The sequence below is a fragment of the Ceratotherium simum genome, chromosome 7 (assembly GCF_057802395.1).
Source record: "Ceratotherium simum simum isolate JZ-2026a chromosome 7, ASM5780239v1, whole genome shotgun sequence".
Taxonomy (NCBI): domain Eukaryota; kingdom Metazoa; phylum Chordata; class Mammalia; order Perissodactyla; family Rhinocerotidae; genus Ceratotherium; species Ceratotherium simum.
In genome coordinates this window covers 8,973,206-8,999,046 of record NC_141906.1, presented here as the reverse complement: position 1 = coordinate 8,999,046, position 25,841 = coordinate 8,973,206, and the positions used below count along the sequence as shown (strand labels likewise).

Genomic DNA, 25,841 nt, shown 5'->3' with positions numbered 1-25,841 from the left:
AATACATAGTTTTAATACTAAGTGAAACAAAAGGAAAATGGAAAATAGTATATGTGCTGTGGGCTTTGTTTATAAATATATATATACATGGAAATGAGACTTAAGTTAACGTGCAAAAATTTAAATTGTATTGTGTGAAGATAGTGGGTTTATGAGTGATTGCTTTAGTAGACCAAATTTTATTCACCTAGTCCCTTTTAATTGATTAAAAAGGGAAGATCATTGCACTGGTGTCTAGTGGGGGAAAGGTCAGATTTGGGGATCCTTAACTGGCAAACCAGTTGTGTGTTGTTGACTGAGTAGTTTGACTTCTTGGACCTCATTTTTTCTCATGTGAAAATGGACGGCACTTTGCCTTCCAAGACCAGACTCTTGGCTGCATATTCTTAGAGCCCCTACCTTTCCATAACATGTAGTCACTGTGTTACCTGATGCTACTAAAGGGAGGGTAGAATGTGTCTCTAACAGTCTCTTCAGTAGAATTCCCTACTCTGTTCAGGACACCACTCTTGTGGTGTAATATTCAAAATTCTGTTCACACTTTAGGCATTCACTAAACCTTTACTAAATTGCATTGAAACATTACAAAAAAATTGAGTAAATGAATAAAGGAAAAAAAACACCTCAGAAAACACATTAATAACTTGGGTTGCATTTTGAAATTAAGACAATATATTAGAAGAGATATTGTCATAATAATGACATGATGTGTATCTATTCATATTTCATGAGATAAAAAAGAAAATAAAAGCAGGCCTCTTGGCTTTGCCAAAAATTATTGACATAAAAACAAGATGTACTGAATGTTTACATTTGAAACTAGTTGAAAACCAATATGTGTTGATTGACAGTGAGTCATGGACTTCACTTGGCTTTAATGGTTTTGAATTCAAATTTTTTTGACTGACTTGCAGTGTTTCCTCAGTGGTCAGTACAGCCAGAACTCTCGCGTCTGAGTGTGTTTAAGGAACACACACGTGCATGCATGGACACACACATATTGGATACCCACATGCACACACAAGTACACAATCACATATGCATACATGCACATGCATGTACACAATCACATATATGCACACATGCACACACATCCTGGGGTTCAATAGAGCTCTTGGACAGCCTACTCTGCCTGATGAGTTCTGTTTGCATTCAGTCCCCCCTAAAATCCTTAAGATGTAAAATCTTATATTTTAGATAGAATTGCATGATTTAGATATCTGCTGACAGCTATTTCTTACCGTATGGCAGTATTCTTTGGGGTAAGATTTAACTGCCTCTTGATATAGCTAAGAATGTCAACTGACATAATTAATATCTTCCATTAATGACTTAAAAAAGCATCAAGGTGGAAAAGCCTGGCCCCCTGAATTAGGTGGAGGAATACAATTAATCCTATAAATACAATGAAGGCCCCCTATTTAATACCATGCCAAACAATTACAGAGCAATGCAATTCATCTCAATTCAACTTAATTCAGTTGGAATAAAATTATAACATCATTAAAGAACGTCCACTGGAGTACCAGCCCTTAGGGGTTGACATGTTTCCTGTCTCCCAGGCCCTGAATACCACTCTAAATCAACACTCAGGAAACAGTGTGTCTGTCCTGCCTCATCTCGTGTGAAACGTCTCATCTGAGAGCCTGGGAGGTTTCTTCTTAAACGGGAGCAACCATTGCTAGAATGTAGTTTTCCATGAGCTGTAGTGGACCCTTTGCGGAAGTTTCTACTTTAGGCGTTGTGATTTTGACCACTGCTTGGAGTCCCAACTTTGAGGGTAGATATTGAATTTTGCTGTGATTTCTTCAAAATTACAGGAGATGGAACCTTACATGCCTCTATGTAGTCGTATCCCATGGTACTTTCTATCAGGAGCCACGGTGACGTTATGGGTGAGCATTCTTTAAAAACTGTTATCATCTCTGACATGTAGTTGTGTTAGGATTTATCTCCACAGTTTCGTCTGCAGTAGCTCTCGAGTCCCTCCCTCCCCAGTCTGTTTATCTTGAGTAGAGCTCTTTTATAAAATAAACTGTAGTTTACATGAATGTGCCATGATTGAACCTTGGGGAAAGAGCTGGAGGGAGAGAGGGGTGCTTTAGCTTAGAGCCTGTTCCTCCCCCTCGCCCAGCTCTTCGTTAATTTGGTGAGAACGTGACACTAGAACAGTATAACAATTTGCAGACTCTTTGGTTAGTTTTTAAAAAATCATTAGTTTATTTTTATCTCTACTTAAAATATCTGCAAAAAATGAAAAAAAAAAAAAACGTATAACCATAAAGATCATTCTCTTGCTGAGATAAACAGAAGAAAATGTTATTTCTCCTCCTTGAAGAATTTAATTAACATGTCCCTTTGTGAGGGAGTCGGGTTTTCTCCATGCCTTTTATCTGATAGATTCTTCCATCACCATAATCTGTTTCCTGCCCTCCCTTTTCCAAATTTGGGCCCTCCTACAGGTGGACTTTAATTTTAGGAAAGGCCAAGTTACCCTCTGGCAGTTGAGCATGTTGAAGTGTAAATAACTAGCAGCTGTAGACTATAGTTTAATCTCACCAGTCCATATTGTCCCATAATTTTTTATCTTTAACATTTCTTGTTAAAAGTATTGATTTTTCTATTTTAAATGTGTGCTTTCTTAGATGATATAACAATCATTGAGGAGAGATGATAGAATAAAAGGGGGCAATAATCCATTTGGGGCCCTCCTTGAGAAATACTCTGGAGTGTGGTCCCAGAAAGATTATTCTACCTTTTATTTCCAGTACTCATTCAATCTGATTCAGTTCCTCAACCTGCAGAATAGAATTCTCCAATCGTTACTATAACACCATCCCTAGATCTTTGTGTTCTGTGGTATGGGAAGTGTATAAAATTTATACAGAATCTATAGAAATATCTACACTGTCAGGTGTGTCAGACTGCTAATGGCAACATTCTGAGAGGAAATGAAATAAAAGTTTCAAATGTATTTTTCTTGGGAAAGTAAGTGATGTTCACACTACATGTTTAACTACAACCTACAGCAGAGCTTGGCAAGCATTTTCTGCAAGACGGCCAGATATATTTTAGGCTTTGTGGGCCACAGATAGTCTCTGGCGTGTGATCGCATAATTGTCTTTATTTATCTTTATGGCCTTTAAAAATGCAAGAAACATTCTTAAATCCGGGGCCATCTAAGAACAGGTAAGGCCACAGGCAGAATTTGGCCTTCTGGCTAGAGGATGGGCAGTGAGTACGTTTCTCTTTTAGACTTACCCAGCTGCTACCATATGCCTCATCTCTAACCCTTTTACCTTACCATTATTCATTTCCTGCCATCTATGGGGTGAGAGGCTGACTTGGTTTGCTGTCCACGTCGGAGCTGCTAAACTTAATATATGAGCTGATGAGAGCAGTGTGTATCAGATATGTGTGCATCACAGAGACACAGGGACCACGGCGACCAATTCTTTGTTTCTCTTCCCCAGATGGCTCTTGTCATCGCGTGTATGGTAGCTGTGATCGTATACCGCCTATCAGTCTTTGCCACATTTGCCAGCTTCATGGAAAGCGAAGCATCCTTAAAGCATGTCAAAAGTTTCCTCACCCCCCAGATAACGACATCACTCAGTGGGTCGTGCTTGAACTTCATGGTCATCTTGATCTTGAATTTCTTTTATGAAAAGATATCTGCCTGGATTACAAAAATGGGTAAGTTGGCCAAAGCATTAGTGTGACTCTGAAAAAGGTTCCTACCAATGCTATGCATCCATTTTGGATCATCCCCCAGGGAGTTCATTTTTTAATGGCACATTTTAAGGCAGTTTTGCTGTATAGATGGACCCATAGCCTGGTGCTTCAGAATCCTCTGACAGCTACATTCAGGCCCGTGATAGTGCAAGCAGGAAGAAGAACTAAAAGGAAGAATTAGGACTCTGTAGATCTTTTTGAGTATTCTTGTCGTAATTCTCCCTTGATGGGGCTAGTTGAATCCTAAGAAATCCTCACTTTTCTCCAGGCAGGTAACTTTTATTTCGTGTGTGGTATTTAGAAGATATTGGATTTTGAAAACCATCATGAGAAAAACCGAGCAATCAGCTTCTCCTGAATAAATCTAAAATTTTGTACTTCTCTTTTCAGTTGCCATGTGTTAGAACCTGGATTATTTTCTTTTTAAAATATTAAAGTTTCTCCTAAGGCCATGAGGGAAGGTGAGGGGTCACGGGTGAGGGGGAGATTCCCTCAGGGAGAGGCGCACGGAGCACACGTGCTCTGGCCTGCCCCCGGCGTGTCGGAAATGAGATCAGACTCCGCGGGAGGCCTCAGCTTCTCTGAGCGCCCTCTCCAGGAGCCAAGCCCTCCTCTAGGTCTGTGCAGTGGCCTCGTGCCCCGTGTTGGGAAAAGAGCCCATTATTCACTCAGCACTGGGGTGAGCACTGGGAAGCAACTTTCGTTAAACACGATCCTCGAGTTTGGAGTTCTTCTCTCCCCGTTTTACTTTTCTTCTGCTACCAACAGCCAGAACAATCATAGCTGACAGCCCTTAGAAACAAAACACCTAAAAAATCACAGCTGTTTTCAACGAGAAAAATCACTTACATTCACATGAGAGTTTGTAGGAATGCAACTAAATTTCACTAAAATGGAGGAGTTGTCTGGTCTTTAGGATAATGTGTGTTACTATTCAGTATCACTGAAAATGTGATGGATTTGGCTGGATCAGCTCATGCTCTTGGGCAGTCATCAGCTCAGAGAAATACGCTCCCTTCCTCTTGTGTGCCTCACGATGCTCTGCTGTGGGGTCAAGAGAATCTCATATTTTCTTATCTTTGAAATTCATTAAATGACAGATCATAGCACGCATTTCAAACAGCGGAGAGAGAAATGTGTGCTATTTCTGCCGCCATTCGCATGACATTGTTTTCAGAATTGATACAGCCGTTCAATTCATGAGAGGAAACACAATTCTATTTGGAAATCATCCTCTGCCCTTGATGTGAGTTTACTTTGTTTAAACCTTATTGAAGACAGACGAGAGAGGTCTGATATGTTTACAGGACATCATGTAGTGTATGGGGGTGAGTATGAGGCTCTTTAGTCTGATATGGGTTTGAATTCCATATTCCCAGTCAGATTCTGACTGGGTGACCACGGGCCAGTATTTCACCCCTCTGAATGTAATAATGACCACTTCCTAAGCTTCTCCAGAGATTAGATTAATACAAAGTCTCTAATAGAAAGCCTGGCACAAAGTAAATAGTCACTTAATATTGGTCTATGATGGCCGGAGTCGGGAGCATCTCAACAGGTTCTCAGAATAATGTGACTAGATGTCCGTTTGTCCCAGGGAGTATGAAATGTGAGCAGAAGCAGGAGACTGCATTATTAAACTGTGGTGTTTTTCACTTACCAGAAATTCCTCGAACTTACCAGGAGTATGAGAGCAGTCTTACCTTGAAAATGTTCCTGTTTCAGTTTGTAAATTTTTACTCGTCCTGCTTCTACGTAGCTTTCTTCAAAGGGAAGTTCGTGGGCTATCCTGGAAAATACACGTATTTGTTCAATGTGTGGAGAAGTGAAGAGGTAAGAATTCTCCTGAGAGGGGAGGTTTGTGGCTTCAATAACTTGGTGTTAACTAGGTACCTTCTGTGTGCCCAGCGCTAACTCAGATGTTGTCAAGTTGCAAGAGACGTGCAAGACACTGATCCTGTGCACAGAGAGTATTAGTCTTAGAATCCTGTCATCTGATAGACTTTCCAGTTTCTTTTGGGCAAGAAGTTATATTGTGCCTACTGTCTGGTAGTAAAATATGAGCTGTTAAATGGGATAAGTAAGTTCTATATCCCTGAAGGCTTCCTGCAGAGGATGAATGATAGCTTTCTGGAGGTGTAGCAGAAAGGGCTCCACCATGGGTTGTAGAGTTAGACCAGATCAGTGGTTTCCAAACCTGCCTGTGCATCCAAATAAAGATTCAGAATTTCCTAAGAATGAGACCGGGATATTCACAGCTAAGTCTAATGCAGCAGCCTGGCACCGGTCTGGGGTGCTGCTTGGAACTATTGAGCTAAATATCCCTTTAATATCCATTCCAACCCAAGTCTTCGGATTCTGGTCTTCTGGTTTGGGATTTGTTTTGTTGCAAAAGTCCATCTTTCATCGTTCACTTTTTTTTTTTTTTTCTCTTGTTGCTTCTGACTAGTGTGATCCTGGAGGCTGTCTAATAGAATTAACAACCCAGTTGACCATCATCATGACTGGGAAACAGATCTTTGGAAATGTTAAAGAAGCCATTTATCCGTATGTATGACTTACAAGTTTTTGCTTGATTTAAGTAACCATGAGAGATTTCCTCTGGAAGAAGATGGAATTCTTTGATTATCATGGTGCTTTTGTTAGCAAATGTTCTAGTCAATAAAAAAGCTCCTTTTTTAATCAACAGTCAAGAATGAATTAAGATAATAGAGGCTTTTAAATGTGCATCTCGACTGCTTGAGTGAAATTGAAGGAAAGGTGATTATCCACCTCTCCTGTGAAGGTTCCACTGGGAAGTCTAAATGTTATCTCCTCTGTAGATTATTCTACATGGTGCCTACTATTTCTCAAGATTACTAAACGTTGAACTCTGTAAAAAGATCTATGTGTCATGGACACATCTAGGCACAAAAATTGATTGTGAATGAAATGCTGGTATGTGAAGGGTTTGCTCTCTGTTCCAAAAGTGTAGCAATAATGAATACATTATAAAAAGAGAAAACCAAGATGACCGTTGATCTTAAATATAAGATGAACATCCCCATGGATAAAAAGAGAAAGAACCATAAGCCTGTGATCTTGCAGGGCTCCTAGTTAGGAAATGACAGTGTCAGGCTTTAGCACCTGCAGTATAAAGTGGATTACAAGTGCTCTGCTTAAGTCAGGGGACTGGCCAGTTTAACTGTATGTACTTGAAGCCAGGGCCTGGGTTCATTCTCACTTACTCATGAGAGAAGGTTGAAAGTACCCTTCCCCCTTGCTCCCCCCCCGACACACACAGTTCCGTGGTGCTCCTGGGGTTCTATTTCATGTGCTGACAAAGGAAGAACATAGACATCCTTTCAAGCAGTATTTGATCTGCCACATTCCTAACATTGCCACAGAGAAATAACTGCAAACTTAAGTCCTGGCTTTAGATTGAGAATGCAGAGGCCAGAATGGAGGTAACCCCTAAACCAAGCACAAGGGGGAGAATAAATGTGCACAGAGAGGAAAAGAGACAGACATGGAAGTAAAAAAACAAAACAAAACAAAACAAGTAAAATTAAGCCTACAAACCAAAGTTCCAAAACTTATGATGAGATTTAATGCTACCAAGGCTGCTAACAAAATGGATTTTTAGAACTTACTCTGGCTCGAAGATTCTGGCAAAGCCTAAAAACATATGAGAAGGTGATACTGTGATTAAAAAGGATCAGGAAGTAATTTAAATAAAAACAGAAGGAAATTAAACAAGAACAAATGATTATGAAATAGAATCAATTATACATAAATGAAAAGTGGTACTTTAAATAAGGGTACAACAGATGGGATCAATTACACGCTGGACACAATTGAAGAATGAATCAGTGAATTGGAAAATAGTACTGAGAAATTCTCACACTGTACAGTACAACAGAGAGACAATGAGATTAAAAAAATTCAAGTGACAGGAGGCTATATTAAGAGGCTTCCACATTAACCTACTAATAGTTCCAGAAAAAGAATTGAGTAAATGGTGGAGGAAAAAATTCTTTGAATAGGTAATTGCTGAAAATTTTCCAAAAATGAAGAAAAACATGAGTTCCAAAAATGAAAATGAATCCTGAATATGAAGCAAGATAAATAATATTAAAGTCACACCCATATACATTATAGTTAAACTACAGAACATCAGAGATAAATAGACAATGTTAAAATCTTTCAGAAGAAAAAGCAACATCATCCACACTGTCAACAGATTTCTCACTAATAGCATTAGATACAAAAGACAGTAGAGTATTTTCAAGATTCTGAGTGAAAATAATGTTCACTTTAGATTTCTAGAACCAGTTTAACTGTTATTTAAAGTGAAGGTGAAATAAAGGCATTTTAGACATAAAAATCTAAGTTTACATTCATAGACCCTCATTGGAAGAACTACTGAAAGATGTACTTGAGCAAAAAGAGAACAACAGAATGAAAGTGTAGGATGCAAGAAACGTTGGTCAGGACGGAAATTGTACACTCCAAAAGAGTGAAATACTTTGGTATAAATCTAAAAGGTGTATGGAATTTGTATGCTGAAAATGACAAATCCTGATGAAAAACATTTTTTAAATCTATATAAATGGAGAGAAACATTGTGTTCATGGATTGGAAGACAACATAATAGAGATACTAGTTATCCCCCAAATTGATATATTGATTTAACATTATTCCAGTCAAAATATCAGCAGGATTTTTGTAGATATAGACAAGTGGATTCTAAAATTTGTATAGCAGGCAAAGGAACTAGAATAGCCAAAACAATTTTGATAAAGAAGAATAAAGTTGGAGAAATTACACTACTTGAGTTTAAGACTTAACTATAAAACTATATTAATCAAGACTAGGATTGGTGAAGGAATAGATCAGTGGAACAGAGTAGAGATTGCAGAAATAGATCTACATAAATATGGTCATTTTATTTTTGACAGAAGTGCAAAAACAATTCATTGAAGAAAGAACAGTCTTTTCGACAACTGGTGCTGGAACAATTGGATGTCCGTATGCAAAATAATGAAACTCAATGTAAAGCTTACACCTCATTCAAAAATTAACTCAGAATGGATCATAGAAGGATAAAACTATTTTTAAGAAAGCAAGGAAGTGATTAGTATAAAATGCAAAACAATGGTTACTGTGTGGAGATTGAGGAGTTTGTAGTTGGAATGGAGCACGTGAAGCGCTCCTGGGATTCCTGGCAGTTCTCTTTCTTGACCTGGGTGGTCTCTTTTCCATTTTGACTCCAGTTGCACGTATGCCCATCTGTTTGATACTGTCTCAGAAATCTCAAGTGTTCTGTTCCCTTTTCATTAACTTTTTTTCTCTTCATGTTTCAGTTTGGATAAAAGCAGTATATAAGTGTTCCTTTTAATCCACATTTGCTATAGTACTTCATATTGTCTCATTTGTTAATTTTGCCCATTTGGAGGGTATAAATGATATCTCAGTTTGGTCTTATTTTGCATTTCCCTGATTAATAACTTGAATGAGCATTTTTTGGCCATATGTGTTTCCTCTTCAATGAAATGCTTGTTCATGTTGTTTAACCATTTTTCTACTTGTCTGTTTATCGTTTTTAAATTGATTTGTAGGAATACTTTATAACTTCTAGTAACTATGTTTGTGTTTGTTTTTGGTTATATGTGTTACAAATATTTTATCCCAACATAAGTTTTGTCTTTTCATTTTTTAATAGTACCCTTAGATCACAGTTTCTCAGCTTCAGCGCTGTTGACGTTTTGGGCCAGATAATTCTTTGTCGTGGGGGGCTGTCCTTTGCCATGTAGGATGTTTAACAGCATCCTTGGACTCTACCCACTAGATGCCAGTAGCCCACCCTCTGCCCAGTTGTGACAACCAAAAATGTCTCCAGACCTTGCAAATGTACCCTTGTGAGCAAAGTCACTCCCAGTTGGGAACCACTGCTGTAGATGGACAAAAGTACATACTTTTAATGTAGTAGAATTCATCAATATTTTCTTTTATGGGTTAGTATTTTTTAAGTCTTATTTAATAAATCCTTCCCTACCCCAAGATCAAAAAGATATTTTCATATACTTAGTTCTCAATTTTTTTAACATTTTAACGTTATTATCTTTCTCTTCTAAATTCTTAATATTTATAGAAAGGATTTTTGTGTTTGATATGAAATTCAAATTTAATTTCTTACACTCATACACACATATACATATAATTGTCTTGTGACCATTGATTGAGAAGTTCCTCTTCCCCACTCTCCGTGATTTACAATACTGTTTATGCCATGCAGCAAGTACAAGGCTATTACTAGGTCTCCATTCTGTTCCAGGGTCTATCCCTGCACCAATACCACACTCTTACTTAATACAGCTTTGTAAGTCTTGATATCTGGTGGGGCAAGTTTTACCAACTTATTCTTCATCTACAGAAATAACTTGGTCTTTTGTCTTTCTGTATAAATTTTAGAAACATCAGATTTCACATGGAAAAATATTTTGATTTTTTGATTTAAATTAGATTTTAATTATTTCAATAAAAACAACTGACATTTTAATAATGACAAGTCTTTTTATTCATGAACATTTATTTTGGACTTAAGTGACTTTAAAGATTTAAACATCTGCATATAGGTCCTATAAATCTTTTGTCAAATCCATTTCTAGGTTATTTTAATTTTAGTTGCTATTGTAATGGTATCTTTTAAAAATTATGTTTTCTATCTATATTTTGTGGATATATAGAAATGAAATGTAGTGATAAACTCTGTTATTATTTCTAATAATTTTTGTCTAAATTCCTTTGGGTTTTCTATGTAGACCATCCAATCACATTACTGTTAGTAATCATAGAGTCCTCCTTCATTTCCATTTCTTTTGCCTTTTGCTTTTTCATCTTATTGTGCTGGCTCAGCTCTCCAGCAGAGCCTTGAATGTGACCAGGCACACTCTTATTTTGTTCTGGATTCAAAGAGGAACGCTTCTAAATCTTCCCTGTTAAGAATGATGTTTGCCCCAGAATTTTGGTAGATGCTTTTGATCAGAGGTAATTTCCTCTGATTCTGAGGTTTTTTGATTGAGGTAATTTACTTCTTTTCCTACTTTTCTGTCATAGTAGATTTTAATAGGTTCTTGAAATATATCAAATGCATTTTTCTGCATCAATCGACATGATTTTATATTTTTCTCCTTAAATCTGTTAATTGTGGTCTATGACATTGATTTTCTAATGAAAAACCTTTTTTGTTTCCTTAAAGTAATCCAACACTATCATGATATATCATTTTTTATATAGTGTGGATTTAATTAGGTAATATTTTATGTATGATTATTGCATTTATTTTCATGTATTAGATAAGCCCCTGTATTTCCTTTGTCATACATTTTCTACTGTAACTAATTTCTCATTTCCTTGAGTGTCCTTCTGAGTCTCATGACAACATGAAGGTTGGTAAATTACATAGAAAAAACGGTCCTATGATGACCCCCTCCTCCACACGCTCTTTAACAGAACTGTCTCTGAGTAAATATGCTTCCATGGGGAGAGTCAGTATTGTCTTATTTTCTTAATCACCCCAATAAAGGACTTCTGACCTCAGCATGTGTTGTAAAAAGAACACTAGATTTTGGTTTGGATTTTAGCTATAGTGATAGCTCTACTTGCTCTGTGATCTTAAGTTACTTAACTTCTCCTACTACCAGTTTCTAGATCTAACTCGCTGATTCTCTGACCCTTTTCTTTTTAACTCTATTTCATGTGTTTACTTTTATCACTTCCAACAGCCTGGTTCTGAATTGGTGGAGACGCCGAAAAGCTCGGACCAACTCTGAAAAGCTGTACAGTAGATGGGAGCAGGATCATGACCTTGAAACTTTTGGATCTCTTGGGCTATTCTATGAGTACTTAGAAACAGGTAATTTTCTACTAGTGTCTTGAAACACAGAGTCAGGCTGAGTAAAATTAGTGTTTTTCCAGCTCTTAATATTTATCCCTGCTTTGCACATAGTAGGTGTTCAATAAATTATTGGATGGTGGCTGAAAAGGTAGATGGATGAACATAGAAAAGATTGGTTCAGTATTTATATTCCTTACCAAAAAGAATGAAGAATGACATTTACTTTCAAAACACCAATCTTAGAGATATTTTTCCTGTCATTTGAATGTCAATATTGTTGAACCAAATAAAGTAAGGATCACTTTTTAACAGCTGTCTCAAATTAGCTTAAATAGCTCTTTCTCCTTTTGTTTGCCTCAGTGACAGCTCAGAGAGAGAATAAGGTGAAAAACATTTCCAGAGCCTGACATGCATTTAGTTTCAGGCTGGAAAGAAGGCTAAAAGCAGCTATGCAAAGAAAACCTAAGTTGAACACAAGAAATGTATAAAGTATTCTAAGGATTGAACAGAGAAGAGATCTTGAGGTGAACTTTTAGGAGAAATAATGATGGGACTGCTTGTGTAGCCTACTCAGAGTGCTTCCTCTCAAGGGACCTCTGCTTCTCTGGTGGAATTAAGGAGGACAACTCTCTAGGCCCATAAAATCATGATGGAATGAATGAGATGATCTGAAATTATTACTGATTCTCCACTGCAATACATACATATGATACCTGGATTGAAATAGGTCAATTTAGGACAAATAGAAAGAAGTCTGTTTTATATGGCTGGTTGTACAATTAGATAGTCCTTGCTTTATGGAGTGATAAGGCTGTAATTTTTAATTAATTGTGTAAGTTTCAAATGAATTTGTGCATAAATATGTCAAAGATAATCACTCAAATTAAAAAATGAAATCAAGATTTCATAACAAGATTACCATTTGTTGACATACAACTAAGAGTTAATTTATTCTGGATGTTTTACATATCTCTAATCTTGAAACTTTCTACAGAGTAGTCATTATTTGCTGCATTTTATTTTAGAAGATACTGAAACTTGGATAGGTTAATTAATTTGCCATGGGCCACAGGATTTTAGATAAAGATCTGGGATTTGAACCTGGGAAATTCAAGCTGTTCCTACGTGACGCTTCGTCTTAATCTTCTCTCTCTTGGTTCAGTAGAGAAGTCTGGAAAGGAGGTGGTTTGTTGCCTTGGTTTAGTGATGACAAGACTGAGTCTTATGAGGAAGTCTCATGAGAAGCTGAAATCCAGAAACACCCGAGATCCATCTAGAAATAGAGGACTTGTGGAGGATTCCTTCTTCCTTCCTTCCTTCAACGGAAAGCAGTCTCTGTGTCTCTGACTGTCCTCTCCTCACTCATGTGGGGAGCCCAGACTGCCAGCTGATGCAGTCTTTTCCCACAAGCATTGTGGGAAACAAAAGAACAAAAATGGGGAGAGAAGCCAGCTACACAAGTGTTAAGTCTTAAAGAGGAAAGACAGTAAAACCTGTTTAGGAAAATGTCAGGGTAGTACAGTGGATCAGGAGCTTAACACATACCTCATTCCAGAAAAGGTATATTTCCTTTGCCCATATATAATTTATATATGTTTCTGATGCTTTAGATTATTTTCTGATTTATTCTCAAATATCTTGTTTAGCACTGCCTTTTCATCTGTTAGCTTCTTCAAATCTTGAATAATGCATTTGTTCATAAGGCTTGTAGTTGAGTACTTTTATATAACCAGCACATGCTGGCTATTGGAAGCATCCAAATGAATCAGTCATTATCCCTGAGCTCAAAAAGTCCATAGATTAGCAAGACAGAGAAGCTTGATTGCCTCACTAATGAGCCAGTAACAGTGATGTAAAGGCTAGACCAGCATAGACCTAAACATAGCCCATAATAAAAGGCTGTGTTTTAAGAAGAATAAGTATATCTTATCTAACAAGAATGGATGCTTTCTTCAGACAAGCAGATCTCAAAAGAAACAGCAAGGACGGAAGTGAGCTGTGCATACCCAGTTTCTCCTTCCTATTGTAGCAAGCAAATAAGTCACTATGCTTCCCATGGGGAGAGGGGAGTTGGCAGATGAGAAGAGGCCCGGAGTGTTTTGCTGGTGTAGATCCCTCGAAAGTAAAGGAAGTGGCAAGAGTTGAGCAGGGTGTTCCCTCTTTTCCCTTCCACAATAATAAGTTTGTGAATTTCTCTTTTTTCCCTACAGTTATCCAATTTGGATTTGTTACATTATTCGTGGCCTCTTTTCCTTTGGCTCCTCTTCTCGCTCTCTTGAATAACATTATAGAGATCCGAGTGGATGCCTGGAAACTTACTACTCAGTACAGGAGGCCTGTAGCTGCTAAAGCTCACAGCATAGGTGTTTGGCAAGACATTCTTTATGGAATGGCCGTCCTTTCTGTTGCAACTAATGTAAGTGGACCTATGTCGGTGGGGTGACTTTGTATTTTATTTTGTTTTCTTGGGGATGGGGAGATGTGAATGATGCTTAACTCAATCTTTATTTACATTGATTGTGGTGACAGTCCATAAAGATAAAACATCCCTAAACTTTTATGCACTAAACAACATAGAGAGATCTATGACATGCAGACTCTTAGAAATACAAGGAAAATTGTAAAATCACTGTCTTTAGAGTACTATAATAACAGTTTCATAACACGTGACAAGGTAGACAGAAAATAAGTAATGGTATAAAGGGTTTGAATAATACGATAAAAACTTGATTATACATAAAGCTATATACTACAAACAGAATACAGAACATTTACCTGTTATGTTTATGGAGCACTTATTAAAAAATGATAATAAAACTAAATTCCCCAAAGCAGAAATTTTACAGTGCAGATTTACCTACACTGGTTTAAAAATTAAAGTTGATAATAAGATAGTCACAAAAGAAAATCTAACCACTAAACAGTCACGCTTCTAAGTAAACTTTATCATATAAAAAGAAAATGAAATTGAAATTATAGAGAGAGCTTAATTAAAATGAAAACCTATAAGAATTAGCCAAAACCACAGTTATAGAAAAATTCATAGCAATAAATGCTTTCATTATTAAAAAACACTGGAAAACATGAGCTGAGCATATAACATAAGAAACTAAGGAAAAAATGTAAAACTAATCAATAGAAAGTGGTAAGAATTAATAAAGATATTATCATAAATAAATTAGAAACCAAACAAAAAGCAATATAATTACTAAGTAAATCAAGAGTCGGTCTGTTGAAAAGACAAATGAAATAAGCAAAACTCTGAAAAACTCTAACAAGATAAAAAGAGTTATAAGGTACAAGTGAGAAAATTATGAGAGACTACTATGTACTCATATATTCCAAGAAATTTTTAAATCTATTTGAAATTGTCACTTTTTTAGAAAATAAAAACTGCCAAAATTATTGAGTAAGTTATAGAAAACCTAAATGGACCAGTAGCTGTAGAAGTAATATTAAAATTTTTAAAAATCTACCTCTAAAAATATAGATGGCAGAGCCAGATGGTTTTAAATTAACTTATCTAACCTAAAAGAAACATGCTATTTATACTGTTCCAGAGCTTAGGAAAGGATGACAAAATACCATTCCTATGGAATCAAATACTTGCTTGATTGCACTGAACTGTGGGAAATTTACCAGCACAGGGTCTTCTATCTCTCCATTCCCTCCTCGCCGGCCTTCTACACCCACACATGCACGCACGCACGCACGCACGCACATATATAGTCACTGTCCTAGCCTGTCGAGTTGGTCCAGGCCAGTGAATTTGGTTAAGGAGAATAGAACTGTGCTATGAAACAACAAGAAATGTAAGAAAGTGGGCCAGCCTTGTGGCTTAGCGGTTAAGTGCAGGTGCTCCGCTACTGGCGGCCCAGGTGCGGATCCCGGGTGTGCACAACACACTGCTTGTCCAGCCATGCTGAGGCCGCGTCCCACATACAGCAACTAGAAGGATGTGCAACTATGACATACAACTATCTACTGGGGCTTTGGGGAGAAAAAAGGAGGAGGATTGGCAATAGATGTTAGCCCAGGGCCAGTCTTCCTCAGCAAAAAAAGAGGAGGATTAGCATGGATGTTAGCTCAGGGCTGATCTTCCTCACAAAAAAAAAAAAAAAAAAGAAAGAAATGTAAGAAAGCAAAGCATGGTGGAAAGAGCATGGTGCTTGGGGACAGATACATTTAGGTTCAGTTTTCAACTTAGCCACTTTCTAGCTATGCAATTTGGAATACTAATCATACACTGTAAATGAACTATTTCATCTTTTAGACCAAAGACTCATAGATTAACATGATTTTTAATAACATTTTAATCATTTTTCGTCCATATGGCACGTGGAACTGAAAGATACACAAATGGGACATTTTTAAAACTGGATTGTTAGCTCATGATCTCCCTCTTGCTTTGTCCTCTAGGCTTTTATTGTTGCATTTACATCAGACATCATTCCTCGTTTAGTTTACTACTATGCCTACTCAACAGACGACACCGAGCCCATGAAAGGATATGTCAATAACAGCCTGTCAACATTCCTAATAGCTGATTTTCCAAACCACACCGTGCCCTCGGAAAAACGAGACTTCACCACTTGCAGGTCTCCTCCTGTTTTCTTAGGTTTTAATTTTGCCCTTTAAATATATTTCTTAAGTTTGCCCTTTCCTTCATGTCTTACAATGTAAAGGATTTACTTGGAGCAGTAAAAATCCTGTATAGGGGCGGCCCCGTGGCTTAGCAGTTAAGTGCTCGCGCTCCACTGCTGGCGGCCCAGGTTCGGATCCCGGGCGCGCACCGACACACCGCTTCTCTGGCCATGCTGAGGCCGCGTCCCACATACAGCAACTAGAAGGATGTGCAACTATGACATACAACTATCTACTGGGGCTTTGGGGGAAAAGTAAATAAATAAATAAATAAAATCATTAAAAGAAAAAAAATCCTGTATAAATGAAGTGCGTCAATTCTAGAATTCACACATTGTGTGATTCTGATTGGGAGAAGTCGAATGTCCAAAAGTAACAGAAAATTATGGGTAAAGATAACGTCAGTTTTCAATTCTTTCTTATTTTCTAAATTTATTAGAAAGATTTCTCACTAAGAAATGCCCCAAGATCCCAAGCCACAATAGCATGATCCTACTATATGTGCATTTAATCTACTTGAATTTAACTATATATCCTTGGAAAGAGATAGAGTGAGAAGGAGAGAAATAGTAATACGGTGAGTTCGCCAGCAATCCCACCTAAAGTGTTTCTTCCTGGCAGGGGGTGTGAAACTGGATTTGTGGACTTACTGTTTCTACCCTCAGTGTATCATGTACTGCAAGGACCTTTTTATTCTAGGATTTAAAGATTATATGTCTATATGATCTTTATGTAATATATATAATTATATTTTATTACATATATATAATACATATATTAATGTGTATATATATATATATTACATCACAGCCCCTTAACTTCACCCTTAAACCAACTGCTTCATCTGGGATTCCAACAAAGAAACAGAAAAGGGTTGCAAAACAGGTAGACAAAAGCATTGTTATATTCCTTGTTCGCATATAGAGGAATCATAGCATAGTGTCTAAGAGCATGGACACCTGTGTCCAATTCTTGATGTCATCATTTCCTAGCTGGACTAAATCTTTGAAGAACATCAACATCTAGAAACTTTGTAGAAAACAGTGAGATTACAGAGTTGAGCAATAAGAAAACTCCAGAAGGATGGTAAGGAAAACAAAAACAATGCAGTGTCAGATAAACCAAGAGAAAATAGAGTTTCAAGAAAATAGAAATGGTCCACAATGTCAAGGCCTATCCTCGAAAGATGAAATAAGATGAGGATTAAAACATTCCTTCAGTTTAATGACAGGAAACGATTGGTTTTAGGGGAGTGATGGATAGAACCAAGTGTGTTAAGGAGTGAGAAGAGAGGGAAGGGAGACAGCCACTTTTGCTAACTCTTGAGAAATTTACCTTTGAAGGGCAAGAGAGAGGTTTCACTTGTGTCTCACAGCCTCACTTGAGCTACATCTATACTCTACATAAGTACCATATGGCCATGATTTTCATCTGTACAAGAAAGATGAATGTTTCACAATAGCAAGTATCTTCCTATGACTTGACTTTTGTGATCAACTAAAAGGGTCTTTCAAGGGAAATAATGGGAATTTATGCAAGGCCTCTCTATTTGAAGTGATAGCTCACTTTTTGCATTTACTTGTATTTTTCAGGTACAGAGATTACAGATATCCTCCTGATCACGATCAGAAATATTTCCATAACATGCAGTACTGGCATGTCCTTGCTGCCAAGATGACCTTCATCATAGTTATGGAGGTAAGCCTCTCTTAACCTTCATTCCAGCTGGTCTCTGTCCTCCTTTTAGTCTTATTTCTAAAGGTATCTGCTCAACAGAAAAATTAGCGTTATCTCAATAAATTGTTTTGAAGTATTTGTTGTTGTAAAAAGCAACTTAGGGATATTTACAGTACAATGGATTGCCTGTTATTCACTTACTATTGTTGACTATAGCAGGGTGACAGAAAAGAAAAGAAAAAATATGGCCTCTTCCCCTGAGTTCAGGAAAAGGGCAGACGACCCACTGATTTTACAGAATACCTGTTATATACTGTTCCAGAGGCTATAATAATAACCTCGTAAGTTATTCACCCCCTGAAAAATGAATCTGAGACTCAGCAAATTTAGGTAGTTGGTTTAAAGATAATCAGCTAATGTTAGAGATGAGTTTCAATGCCAGCTGTCTCACTCCCAAGTCTCTGTCCACTGTGTTATGTCTGCTCCCGTGTGGAATATCTAGTATGGTTATGGATGTAATGCATGCAGTGAAAGAGAACGGATACAGAGGGGGCCACAATTGAATGCTCCAGACCATCAGACGCGAAGGCCAGTGAGGGAGACAAGTAGATGGAAGGCACTTTCTCCCTCTCCAGTAAAACCCAATAATAGACCAGTCAAATGCAGGCCACACAAATTCCAGTTAGTTTTTGTTCAATTTATTTTATTTTTATCAAGGTTATACATGTAAGTAATTTAAAAAGTTAGATAATTCTACATGATGCAAAAGGGAGCAGTCATGTAATATTCCTCCCTGTGTTTTTCCTCTCTCTCTCAGTTCTTTATGAACTTACTGCTCCTTCGTTCCCACATCTTCCATCAGAAGTTTGGATCACCTTTCACTCTCATAAATTGCACCAGAATTCTTTTGATTTTTTTGTTTTTCTTTATTTATTTTTCTTATTAATGTTTTTAATCATCCCAGGCTCTGACTCACCATCATCCTGGAACTTCTCTTTACCTTCTCTTGTATTGAATACTATATTTTCTGAAATCTGTGTTTCTCCCGTTCTTAGATTACTAGCTTATTTTGATGAAGCACATCTTTCAGTAATTTTCTGAGGAAAATTGTGGGCTTTCAATTTTTGAGACCTTGAATATTGAAAATTTCTTTTCTTTCTTCATAAATGATTAATCATTATAGAATTCAACATTGAAAGTCATTTTCCCTGAAAGTTTTTTTTTTTTTTGAGGAAGATTGGCCCTCAGCTAACATCTGTTGCCAGTCTTCCTCTTTTTGCTGAGGAAGACTAGCCCTGAGCTACATTCTGTGCCCATCTTCCTCCACTTTGTATATGAGACACCGCCACAGCATGGCTTGATGGGCAGTGCATAGGTACACGCCCGGGATTCAAACCAGTGAACCCCAGGCCGCTGAAGCGGAGCGGAGCGCACGAACTTAACCACTACGCCATGGGGCTGACGCCCACTAAAAATTTTTTAACCAACCTTATTTAGGTATTCCTGAAATATTTAAAGACATTGCTCTATTTTCTGTCAGCTTCCAGTGTTGTTATAAAATCCGCTGTCATTCTGATCCCCTAGTCTTTATGATCTTTTTACAAATCAGTAAGCTTTAAGGATTCTCTCACTAGTCCTTCTTTTATGAAACTTCACAAGGCATTTCCTTGATTTTGGGCAACGTTCATTGTTCTGGACACTGAACCCCATGGATCTGAAAACATGCTTACCCTTCAAGTTGAGAAAATTGCCTGTGTTATTTCTTTGATAATTTCCTTCTTTTCTCTGTTCTGTGTTTCTGGGTCTTCTATTATTCATGTTATACTTCCTGTTTTGAAATTCTAACTATCATTTATTCTCTCTACTATAAATGAATGGATTCACATCTTGCTCTTTTTATTCTACTATTGTTTTGCTCCCTTCATTACCTCTGTTTCCCCTTAGTTCCTATTTATGTGTTTCAGTCTTTTTCTTTCATATCGGAGACTTGTTTACATATTTGGTGGTTCTTGGCAATCTGCTTGTATGTAAGAGTGAAGCAGTGAACGCTGATTATGATCTTCGTGTGCATACAAGAGGAATGTCACTTGCATTTCATTGTAGGATCATAAGGTAGTGAAGGGACCTTTTTATTTGAGACCTACAAAATTTTGATATCTGTAGTTCTAATTTCACAGATTATTTTCCCAGAGAAAAATCTTCTAACCTCCAGTCTGTTGAACCATCTCATGGCTGCCTGTGTTCTGAGAGCTGAGCGAGGCAGAAGGGACTAGGGATCTCAGGATTCAGTGTGCTCAGTTCCACTTAGTTGCCCCGTCTTCAATATGGTGGCCCACCTCCATCCTCTGCTTCGCTGGTGCCCCTGAGTCCACAGCTTTCTGTTTTAATTTCTGCAGAAAATTACTCAGTTGCTGCGAGGGTGGGGTTGGAGAGAAGTAGTACCTGGATATGGATGGGAGAGGTTCTGAAAATTCAACTGTTCCTTATATAGATTTTTAACTAATCCTCTTGTTTTCAACTCCACCCACACTTATGTCTTCAAAGTCCTTAGGACATTCTTTCCTGTGCTTTTCTGATGATCTGAAACAAAATTGGCTTTTGTGTGGTTGGTTTCTACCATCACCATGTCACCAATTGCAAGTTTAGGTGCCAGCTTTCTTCACTCTTGACTCTGCTGTCACTCTTCCATCCATCTTCTTTTTGTCTTTGTGAGTTATACCATTTTTTTAAAATTCCATTACAAATGTTTTAGTAGGTTCTCAGGAAGGAGCATAGATAAAGAGTATATTCAATAAGCATGTTCAACAGGACTTTCTATAATTACATATTTTAGTGTGTGTTTGTCTAATGTTGCTCTTTGTAGGAAAGTTCCAGGACAGGGACCAAACCTTCTTGCTTTTCCTGGTAGCTGTTGTGTCAGCACAGCTTATTGAATGAATGAAATGATTCGTAAGAGCTTCCGGCTGGACATTTGACGATTCTAACAGTGTCTCTGATTTTCTTTTCTGTTTCCTCTAGCATGTTGTGTTTTTAGTTAAATTTTTGTTGGCCTGGATGATCCCTGATGTTCCAAAAGATGTTCTGGAGAGAATCAAGCGAGAAAAGTTAATGACTATCAAGATTCTCCATGACTTTGAGCTTAACAAATTAAAAGAGAACTTGAGAACTAATTATGGTGAATTTTCCAAGCAAGTCATGATTGAGGAAAACAAAGTATAGCCGGCTAAACCAACAATCTGATCAACATAATGAGAAGCAGCTGGTGACCTGTCTGGCTTCACAGTTTTCCCTGGGTTTAGGGCCAGAGGCCAGAAGCCATGTGTCAATTTTACTCCTTCTTCTTTTTTTTTAACTCAAAGTTTTTGTACACTTTTATAGAGGCCAACTTTGTGAGGTCGGAAGAGTACCACTTGTCTGCTCCATTGGCAGGGCCCTCCCCGGTATTGTTTTCTGGGCTCCTGTAAGCGATTGTTAAAAGTGCATGTGGAATCACAATATTGGAAAATCATGGAATGTTGCAGCTTAGAATTAAACACTGGACTTGGGCTGTCCCAACCCCTTCCAGTGCATCTGCACATTTTCATGGTCTTCTGTGGGGTTGTTTTATATCTCCTTCCCATCAAGAACAATGTTGGGACAAAAAAAAAGGAAGTCAGGAGGCCTAGTGAGCCATCTATATCCTGCCATTTTAGACTATGCAAATGGAAAACCAAAATCAGTTGACATAAGGAAACTCACATATTAAATAAAATATTGGGTAAATATCATGGGAGGGGTTTGTTCCTGAAATCATCCTGAATAAGTTAAACTTCCCTCAGAATCCCAGATAGTCCTTCCAGGTAAATGCAGAGTTGATTTTTCAAGAGACTGAATGCTTGGATTTCAACAAAAGACTAACAACTCAGTTCTTTAAAGATAACATCTTGGTAACAGTAGTTTCAAGACTGGATTGTCTTATCTGGAAAATAGCATTAAGAACTTGTTAGATTGTTTCAGGTCTTCAAGTAAATGAAAGATATTACAGAGAAATAAACGTGTCTTCTTAGTAGTTAACAAATGCAAGACAATGTATATTGATTAATTTATTGACCTTAATCTAAAAAAATCGTTGAATTATTCTTAAAAATCATTTTTCTTCTACAATGCCTATTTTGCATCATGAAGCCTGTTTGAGCATTAGTTATTTGTATAAGTTAGGTACAAGTTGTTTATGAAATTTGATCTCTTGGTTTAAAGCGATCTCAAATCCTTTAGTGAGTTGACAATCTTTTCTGTTGATGCATCACTTCTCAGTGCCTTGTTTCTAAGCCTTTGACATACAAGAAGTGGTATTGTTGGCTGTTAATATGATGTGATGTAACATCTCACATGTGAGCTTGTTTTAGAGAAATTATCAGTTTAACATCAATCACAGAGTTTAACACCAAAAGTGGATCAACCAATTAAGAATGAGGTGATGGATTTGATAGCTAAGTGAAAAAAAATATTTGTTGAATTATTTCTCTCATTCTTAAGCCTGTGGCACATGAACACCAGTTCTTGTTCTTCTTTCTCTTAAAAAAATACTTCTTATGTATTTTTAACACTTCAGAGTGAGAGATACACGTTCAGTTATATAGTATTTGAATCTCTAGTTTCAAATTATACTTCAGTTCCAAAAGGATAGTGTTTTTTTAATTGCACACAAAAGAAGAAAGTTTATCACAAGATTTTTTCTTTTAAAGTTGTGTTTCATTATTTGAGGCTAATACATTTTTGTGGAATTGCCAGTATTAAGTATATGGCAGGTAGTATTAACTAATGATCAATAGTAAGCATTTAGAACTGAGGATTATGAATTTTATAAGACCATGAGACAGTTACCCCAATATTGGTAGTAATGATTTGTCATCCACTGGGTAGATTTTATGAACGTTTTTGTGTAATTTGAAATTATCTCATTATTGAAGAATGATTTCACATGCAGAGGAGATCTAGTTCTTGCTTGAGAAAATAAGTCCGTGTTACTATGAAATGAGCCACGGAGGCAGTATCTTTGGCTCGTCAGATCAAACTCTGTGTTACTGCGATGTTGTATGTTGCACACAGCTCATATTGCTTCCTTCCTGGGTGCTAATAAAAATAAGGAAGAGCGTGAAATTGGTTTCCAGGACATAAGCTTTAATTTTTATGGCTGAACAACATTATATAGAGAGCTAGATTGTAAGATAAATAAAGACAAATTTAACTCACAAAGTTATCTGTACAGCGCAACCCTAAAACAAACCAACTCAAGTGTCGAGTTTCTAGGATGTATGGAGAAACTAGCAGGGAGCAAATAGTTTTTAAGAAAAGTAAATAGTTCCTATGATTGGTAGATATTTTCCTTTCAAAATGTTATTGACAAATACTTTGTATTCACGTTATAATTTTCTACCAAGAAGTTTCTCCTTGTTTCACAAATTTTAAAATGAAATACAAGTATCCCGCACTTTCCTAAAAACTTGCTAACCAAAATCTGAAGCCAAATTGATTCAGATAGATTTGTCTTATCTAATTAAACCCATTGGTTATTATGGGAGGGCTGAATCAAGAGCACCTGACTACCAAATGTAAGTTGATATTTATCAGCATGGCAGATGTTTTTATCATCCAATCAAACTCATAATTATTTTTTGCAGAAATGTTCCAAGAAACATTTGAGATTTTATTTGAAATAATTTTAAGCCAAAAAATATAAAACTCTTTTTTAGATGTCCTCACTAATTGTTGCCTTCATCAGTTTTTCTTTGCTCACAAGACGCAGAATCCACTTCAGAACATTTATGTTAGGGGAATCCATCAAGAAGGGAGTATCTTATTTAAACGGAATGCTGTCTTATTTTTGCTGCATCTCATGACTCCTCCTGGATGTAACCTTCTTTTAACGAAGTCATTAAGCAAGTTATCAAGGAGAAGGAGAAGGGAAGAAGACGACGATACAGAAGAGCAGCACACCTGGCCTGGTGGCATAGTGGTTAAGTTCACCCGCTCCACTTCAGCTGCCCGGGGTTCCTGGGTTTGGATCCTGGGCATGGACCTACACACTGCTCATCAAGCCATGCTGTGGCAGCATCCCATATACAAAATAGAGGAAGATTGGCACAGATGTTAGCTCAGTGACCATCTTCCTCACCAAAAAAAAAAAAAGAGCAGGGACAGAGGAAGAAGAGAGAAAAGGTCTCTCCTTATAAACCCAGGGAATGCTTCTGTGGGGAGAGAGGTGTTGGGAGGCTGCATGCTGCAGCTGTGGGGTGAGGAAGTGTCTTTCCTAAGCCCTCTAAGTGAGAGAAAAGGCAAAGGAATTTCAAGTTGAAAACTATTATGTGTCAGAAGTAAAACCTGGATTCCCACGTGCTTTTGTAGTGTCGAGTGCTGTGTAGCCCTGGACCCCTGTGGACTGACTCCAGCTGAGGGTGAGGCGTTGGTACTGCTCCTTCAAAAGGAGAATTGATTGTTTTGAAAGAACCTGTATAATAGTTGTTTGTAATTAGTAGTAGTTACCATGTTATCAAAGAATGTTATTAAGGAAGATAGCATTTCAAGAAGTACCATTGGTCAGGCTTAGAAGTGTGCTACCATGAGTCACTATAACTGTGATATTGTCCTTTTTCTAGACAAAGTTTTACTCTTCTACTTTATATGTAATATTCAAGTATGTCCAGCATTATGTAAAAATTCACGTAAAAAAGAATAGCTTGGTTCAATGTGTGTGAGATACCTGCATCCATCCTCCCAAAATATTTGACTAGGTATGTCTCTCCTATGAGTGATTATGTATCATGGTGTTAACCAAAACAATACATGCTCCTTTTCTTTTCTTCTAATTCTTTTTTTGTGTGTGCGAGGAAGTGGGTATGCAGGTATGCAGGGAAATTTGCTCTTAAGTAAATCTCAAGAGATTCAAATTCACTCAGTGAATAAAGTAATACTTAATTTTAAACTGTATTTTGACATGAACTCAATTTGTTCTTACAGTAAAATGTTGATATGATTTTTCTGAATTTGAGTGCTTTAAGAGGTTTTAAGTTGTTTCTTTGTTGTTGTTTAGAAACATTGATATGCATTAGATGTAACATGTTTTATGAAATTACGTTTGTCACATTTACAGATGCAAATTCCTTGAAGTAAGAGGCCGGATGGTCCAGAAAAATTGGAGAAGGTGGTAGTATTTTTGTTTTGCCTTTTTCTTTTTTCTACTTTGGGAGCTGGTAATAAAGGTGAATAGAAAGACCAAAAGAGACAAATAGTATGTTGAGATATTGTCTGAATTTTTTTCTGCTCCCATCTTTCTCAAAAGGAAATCCACAACCACTTTTGTTAGAATCCTCTGGGCTCCTTGTGAGAAATGCATATCCCTTGGTCCTGTCCCAGATCTCTAGCAGCAGAGTCTCTCGGAGAGGGGCTTTAAAAAAATCTCCTGGGTTACCTTTTGCGGGGTATAAGATTGATGAGAATTTCATAAAATGCTAAATTCCCTAGCCTAAAGCATTTTTTTGTAATAACTCTCAGAAACATTCATTTATCATTCCAACCCATCAGGGATGTATGTGAAGGCATGTAGACTCGGGATTTCCAAATTTTTGTAGGACTGCTCTAATCTTGCAGTATGAAGAAGTAATTGAAATCTTATACCCTGAGAGCCTTAGACCTGAAGTTTCTACTTTATTATTAAAAAAAAAAAAAAAAGAGGGATAAGATACGATGCATTTGCTTTTACCAATATATTCAAGAAAAGAAAGTGCGTACTGGCCAGAAATTAGGGTGAATACATCACATTCTGTTTTTGAAAGAACAAATAGATTCTCAGGATTTAATCAGGACAGCAAAGCTACTATGAATATTGTAAAATAAAAGATTTGTTGTAGAAGACAGACCTTTTGCAATT

At 37.2% G+C, this 25,841-nt stretch overlaps 1 protein-coding gene across 2 annotated transcripts in view; it reads left to right on the top strand.

Annotated features, from left to right (window-relative positions):
* Window positions 1-25,505, top strand: part of ANO5 (anoctamin 5) — a 107,679-nt gene extending 82,174 nt beyond the window's left edge. Inside the window, exons 13-21 of one of the 2 annotated variants that reach the window (XM_087433084.1) lie at window positions 1,821-1,895; window positions 3,474-3,696; window positions 5,399-5,568; window positions 6,185-6,282; window positions 11,502-11,632; window positions 13,825-14,030; window positions 16,034-16,212; window positions 17,851-17,956; window positions 20,954-25,505. In XM_087433084.1, the coding sequence (XP_087289210.1) occupies window positions 1,821-1,895; window positions 3,474-3,696; window positions 5,399-5,568; window positions 6,185-6,282; window positions 11,502-11,632; window positions 13,825-14,030; window positions 16,034-16,212; window positions 17,851-17,956; window positions 20,954-21,154 (1,389 nt within the window). In that variant the 3' untranslated portion in view covers window positions 21,155-25,505. Of the gene's footprint in view, window positions 1-1,820; window positions 1,896-3,473; window positions 3,697-5,398; window positions 5,569-6,184; window positions 6,283-11,501; window positions 11,633-13,824; window positions 14,031-16,033; window positions 16,213-17,850; window positions 17,957-20,953 lie in introns of those variants that run through there. The other variant, XM_087433085.1, reaches the window with a different exon arrangement.
* Window positions 25,506-25,841: the final 336 nt, after the last annotated feature.